Source organism: Myotis lucifugus, unplaced genomic scaffold, assembly GCF_000147115.1.
Source record: "Myotis lucifugus unplaced genomic scaffold, Myoluc2.0 scaffold_31, whole genome shotgun sequence".
NCBI classification, from domain to species: domain Eukaryota; kingdom Metazoa; phylum Chordata; class Mammalia; order Chiroptera; family Vespertilionidae; genus Myotis; species Myotis lucifugus.
Genome location: NW_005871079.1, coordinates 4,850,928 through 4,856,927, shown reverse-complemented (window position 1 = coordinate 4,856,927; position 6,000 = coordinate 4,850,928). Strand labels below are relative to the sequence as shown.

At 42.4% G+C, this 6,000-nt stretch overlaps 1 protein-coding gene across 4 annotated transcripts in view; it reads right to left on the bottom strand.

Moving 5' to 3' along the window:
* Positions 1–6,000, bottom strand: part of PCSK5 (proprotein convertase subtilisin/kexin type 5) — a 278,331-nt gene that overhangs the window by 25,949 nt on the left and 246,382 nt on the right. For all 4 annotated transcript variants that reach the window (XM_006086818.3, XM_023752385.1, XM_023752386.1 and 1 more), the window contains exon 13: positions 4,319–4,455. In XM_006086818.3, coding sequence (XP_006086880.1) covers positions 4,319–4,455 — 137 coding nt within the window. The remainder of the gene's footprint in view (positions 1–4,318; positions 4,456–6,000) is intronic.

Here is a 6,000-nt window from a genome sequence, read left to right as displayed (position 1 = left end):
GATGTCTGACTGCCGGTTTAGGCCTGATCCTGCTGTTCAGTCATTTGGTCGTCCCTCACTAACCCCCCTGCTGGCCAGGTCACCCCATGCAGTCTGCTGTTCAGTTGTTTAGTCGTCCCTCACTAACACCTGTGCCGGCCTGGTCGCCCCATGCAGCCTGCTGCTCAGTCATTTGGTTGTTCCTCACTAACCCCTGTGCCGGCCTGGTTGCCTCACGCAGCCTGTTTGGTCGTCCATTCGGTTGTGATGGTAGCTTAGGCATATATATATTCCTAAAGATTTAACCAAAGAACTTGTAGAACTAATTCAGTAAAGTTGAAGGATACAAAATAAACATACAAAAAAATTTGTTGCCAAGTTAGCTAACTTGATCAAACTTCCTGGAGACTCTGACCAACTGTGTGTGCCCATCTCCCAGCCTCTGTTTCCTTCACTCACCATGGCTCTCACAGAGTGGCACCAGGAGGTACTGCTTGGTTTTCATGACGGCCCTCACGGTTAATAAGCTGCTGAGCCTTGCTACAGAGGAAACTGGATTGGTAGATAGGTAGGTAGATTGAAGAGGGACAGATGTAGATGTAGATATGTAGATGATATACAAACGACTGGACATCCTACCATGCCGAGTGACAATTTTTTCTCTCTCGTTTGGAGAGAAAAAATTAGCCTTAGTTTTTCAGTAGACTGACTGACTGACTGATGTAATCTCCCTGGGGGAATCTGTTAAGAGCTGAATTAGCCCTGGGCAGAGCAATACTGGTCATGTGGTCCACATGACTCTTAACATGATTGAGTCTCTCCCTGAAGGCCTTTTTAAGCTGACAGTATCACTTAACCCCAAAAAGAGGGCAGCAGAGAGATGAGCAACAGTTCTGTTGCTAACATCAGTTCTCACTAATCAACAGAGAAACTGCAATGTGATATTACCTCATACTTGTTAGAATGACTATTATAAAAAAGACAAGAAATAACAAGTGTTGGCAAAGATGTGGAGAAACGGGTACCTTCATGCACAATTGGCTGGAATGTAAATTGGTGCAGCCACTGTGGAAAACAGTATGGAGGTTTCTTAAAAAAAGTAAACATAGAACTACCATATGGTCCGGCAATTCCTCTTCTGGGTATTTATCCAAAGAAAATTAAGACAACAACTTGGAAAGATACACACACCACATGTGAAGGTGTATAAATCACATGATTGTTTACATATATTTATTATAAATAATCACTGCCGCATTATTTACAATAGCCAATACATGGAAGCAACTTAAGTTTCCATTAATGAATGAATGGATAAAGAAACTGTCACACACACACACACACACACACACACACACACACACACTCTGGAATATTATTCAGCTCTAAAAAGAAAATCTTGCCATTTGTAAACCATTATATGTAACACGGCCTTTTTGTTCATTTCTGGGAGTTTAGGAACCTGACCTGTAAAATTGCATGTACGTTATTCTGTGCCACACTGTTTTCTGACATTTGCACTGGGACAGCACACTGGTGTCCATGAGGTTTTACCCTCTGCCAGCTTTTCTTTGGACTCATTGGTGACTGTCCTTTTCATAATCAGGGTGCTGTTTAATCTCAGAATTCCAAGTGGTGTGTGTTAAGTAGAAATGAATGACAGCCTGTAGACAGCCATGCAAAAGAGAACCCCTTTTCCCTATAGCATCTCTCGAGTGTACAAATGGAGCATGTGACCCAAGGACATCACAGGAAATCCAACCCATGGTCACCCTAATACCTGGTTCATTTAATTTATAATTATTTTAGATTTGAAAATTTACCCTCCTAAGTGCTCTGAAGAGTGCTGTCTCATAATTGATTACTTACCTTCGTGCCATTTCTGAAGCGCTTCCTAAGTCCACTGAGAGGGTCAGCCCATCTTTTTATTTTTCAATTAATAGATCATTTTATTTCCTTAGAACCCCTGCCACAAGTCACATCAACTACTGCTATGTTTGGGCCATCATGTTTTTTCTTCCCTACCACTTTTCCTACTTGCTAAATTTTATAGGAAATTTTGCAATTGATATTGCAACTGTGTTAAGAAATAGCTGTTTAAATACAGAATGAGAAAAATTCATTCTACTTGCTAACATAAATGCAATCTGCCCAAGACAGAAAACCCGAGATAGGTTTAATGTGTAACAAAACAAAAAACTGCTCCCCAAATCTTTAATATGCATTTACATAATATGCAAATGCTAAGAAACAATAAATAAGTATAAATTTGGTTTGGAGCTAGGAACCACTATTTGGGAATGATTCTACCATTTAACTGGGCTAGAAAATTCTACACCTCCAACTGAATACCTAGTAGCTTAATAAGAAATCCCTCATGAATTATAGAGAGACCTTCCACAAGAGTGTTCACCATAGAAATGACAGAAATGTGTGCGTGTGCACGTGCACCCACATACCAGCAACAGCATTAGAGTATCTCTCTTCTGGCATAAAAGAACATCTTTAAAATGATTGGAAGTGACTGGGGTTAAACGTGAACATTAAAGTATAAGGAGCAGCCAATGCTATGAAACACACAATCTGGATTTTCTGGGCCACTGCAGAGGGCTTTCAACACAGGGAATCAGAGGGAATTGTATAGACCCTGAACTCCTTGAGGGCGGAGAGATTTATATTCCGAGCCTCTGACCCTTGCACACAAATGTCAGGTCCACCAGCAGTGTGCCCCCAGGGCAGCGTGCTCTTGCGGGCAGGGGAGGAGCATTTCATCACTGACATCCTTTAGAATTGCTGGTTCATGGTGATAATAAAGAGCAGTCACTTTAAATTAGTTTTATAACTGTCTTAAATTCTCAGCAGAGACTGCAACCCTTGTGTCCTCACCCTAAGCCAGCGGTCACCAACTGGTGGTCCTCGGAGCAAGGTCTGAAAGGTTGGCAACCACAAGCTGCAACCCCAACCCCTTGGTACGCAAGTGCCAAGATTGTCAGTGTCTATTTCTCTGGGATCTCCCACCACATAAAAGCCCTGTAGTGACACCAGCTGACACATCAACTGGGAGCAGCCTTTGGCGAGGGCAGCACAGCCAGTCACTCCCACAGCAGGGCCAAAGAGCATGTTGTTCATTGTGACCTTGAACCATGCTGGTTTTAACCTCTCTGATTATGGGACCACTGTGGCCACCCAGATGAACCCCAGCTCAGAATTAGGGAAAAGATGGCCAAACTGTGTGATCAAAGATGGACCTCTCAGAATGAGAAACTGACCGGTGGGCCAAAGTCTGGTAAATGCACACTCGTGTTCACCCGTGTTCTGCTGGGGGCCTCCTCCTCCTCCCTCTGCAGCCCCCTGTACCTGAATGGTACACACTCTTACAATTAACTACAGAATGTCTGGGTTAATTTATTCTGCCATCAGGAAAGGGCTGGACTTGGACATCAGTCCTAAAATCACTCTGAGGCCTGATTCTTCTGCCGCTGGATTAGACAGAACACTGAGAAGTATGAGTTTTTCAGACAATCGAACATGTGTCCACCGCTGGGTGGGAAGCTGGGTTGCTTATCACACAGATCGTTTGTCACTGAGCCAAGTACTCCGAAGGGCTTCATCACGGGCAGTACAGGCTGCTGCAAGGAACTGCTCCCTCTCCAGCCCATGTTGCATTGGTATTCCCCCCCCGCCCCTCTCCTCTTTTAAGGTTAGAAATAGCTTCCATCGAGAGGGAAATAGGACACATGCAGCAACAGGAGTCTGAGGTCAACTGAAAAGACCTTTGTTAACATAGTAATTTCCATGTTGTTTTTTTTTTTTAACATATCAACTAAGTTTTCTTTTTCCTTAGTTTTGGGTTCATTTGGGGCAGAATACCATCATTCACTTTCTTTAGTGGCAACGGTTTAGCTGGCACAGGCCAGCCCAATGTCTTGCCTGCACGGAAACTTAATGTAGAGTAAACTCAGAAAAAAGGTAAGTAAGGAAATGTGTCTCCTCCTATGACCCAGCAATTTAGCCCAGTGCAGGTGGACAAGGCTGGCTTGTTTATGGACAAAGAAAGTAAGGGGAGCTGGTTAGAGATGTGGGTCTTATATTCTGAAATATCAATCAATAGCTGTCATGTTTTATCCTGTACTTACATCTAAATATTTATTCTTTATTTCTTATCCTTGAATTATTACCTCTGAAATCATAATCTTGAGAACCGGGATACACACAAAACTCAAAACACAGGATCACATGAAAAAGAATGATGTTGATGTGTGAGTGTGAAGCACTCCTTGGCCGACATATACTCATTTTTTCTACACAGCAAACCAAATTATAGACAGGAAGTTCTCACCTGGAGTCTTGAAGTTCCTCAGCTGGGAGGGAGTGTCGTAGACTTCAAGGATCCAGTCGCCGGCGGCTCGTTCTCCCCAGCAGTGAATAGTCATGAACTCCCAGTTTTTAAATCCTTCCATGGAGTGGTCAAAAAGCCTGAGGGAGAACCATAAAACATTGTTTTATCTGTTATTAATCAAGTCACTACTGTGATCGATGATCTTTTCAAATCCATCTGCATGTTTGTCTCAAAACTGGAGGCTATATTCATCCTGGACATCACTGATTAGATCCAAACATGTATCATTCATTGTTCTCCCACAGGGAACCAGGCATGGGCTGGCCATGCAATCGCAAATCTAGAAGTCGCCACCACTGGAGAATCCGGGAAATTAGGTTAAGACTTTACCACAAGACCGATTGTTCCACGTGTTGAAGATGTGGTGCAACTGGCACTCCTTACACTGCTGATGGGAATGCAAAATGGGACTGCTGCTCTAGAACAGGGTCTCGGTTCTTACCATACAACTCAACAATCCCCTCCTATATATTTACCCGAGACGTGAAGACATATGTCCATGCAAAGGACAACATGTGAATGTTCACAGCAGCTCTATTTAAGGCGGTCAAAAGCTGTTAACAACTCAAATGTCCTTCAACAGTGATAAAAAACGAATGAACTAGTAATACCATGAGTGAATTTCAAAAGCACTAAGGTGAGTCAGAGAAATCAGACACAAAAGACTACATTCTAGAAAAGGTAACAAACAGCTCAGTGGTTGTTGGACCTGCGAGGGAGGTGAGTGGGCTATGGTGGAGGTGTTAGGGGTCATGGAACTGTTTCACATTTTGGAAGTAATGATGCATGGTTATACTACCATATAGATATGTTAAAACTCACTGAATTGGTTACATTAAAAAGTGAATTGTATGATATGTAAATTACACTCTGTCAAAAGGCTGCCTACTAACCTTCTCCAGTTTAGGAGTCATTCCTCAGACTCCAGCCTAGACTTTGATCTTCCAGCCCTTCCAACGAATTTTAAAAAACATGTTTTTATTGATTTCAGACACAGGAAGGGAGAGGGGGAGAGAGAGATAGAAACATCAATGATGACAGAGAATCACTGATCGGCTGCCTCCTGCACGCACCTTCCTGGGGATTGAGCCCACAACCTGGGCATGTGCCCTGACCAGGAATTGAATCATGACCTTTTTGTTCCTAGGTTGACACTCAACCACTAAGCCACAGCCACTGGGCCTAGTGATTTCCTAAGGTTTTAATTCCCTACATGAAATCCTCTCCTACTTGAAATAGCTAGCATTGTTTCCTATGATGTAATGCTGAGGGATGCAAATAATATGAGAAAGTAAGGAAATAAAATCCTCATCAAGATGAAAGAGAAATCAATAGATCATGTGTAAAACAAGCACATTGAGAAATCGGCCTATCATTTATATAGACATATAATGTACATTTGACTTCCTGAAAACACAGCCAAAAGATTCCTGTGGAGATGGGGCCTGGAAGGTGGAAACTAAAAGATGAGACAAGTGACAGATATTTTCAAAGAACTTTTCTTTTTTAAATCATGTGCATCTATTATTTTTATTTTTTAAAAAAAGAATGAAATAAGAACAATAATCTGAGAGCCAGAGAGGTAGACAGAGAGGGAAATATGTCTAGCACTGTTTTAGGAG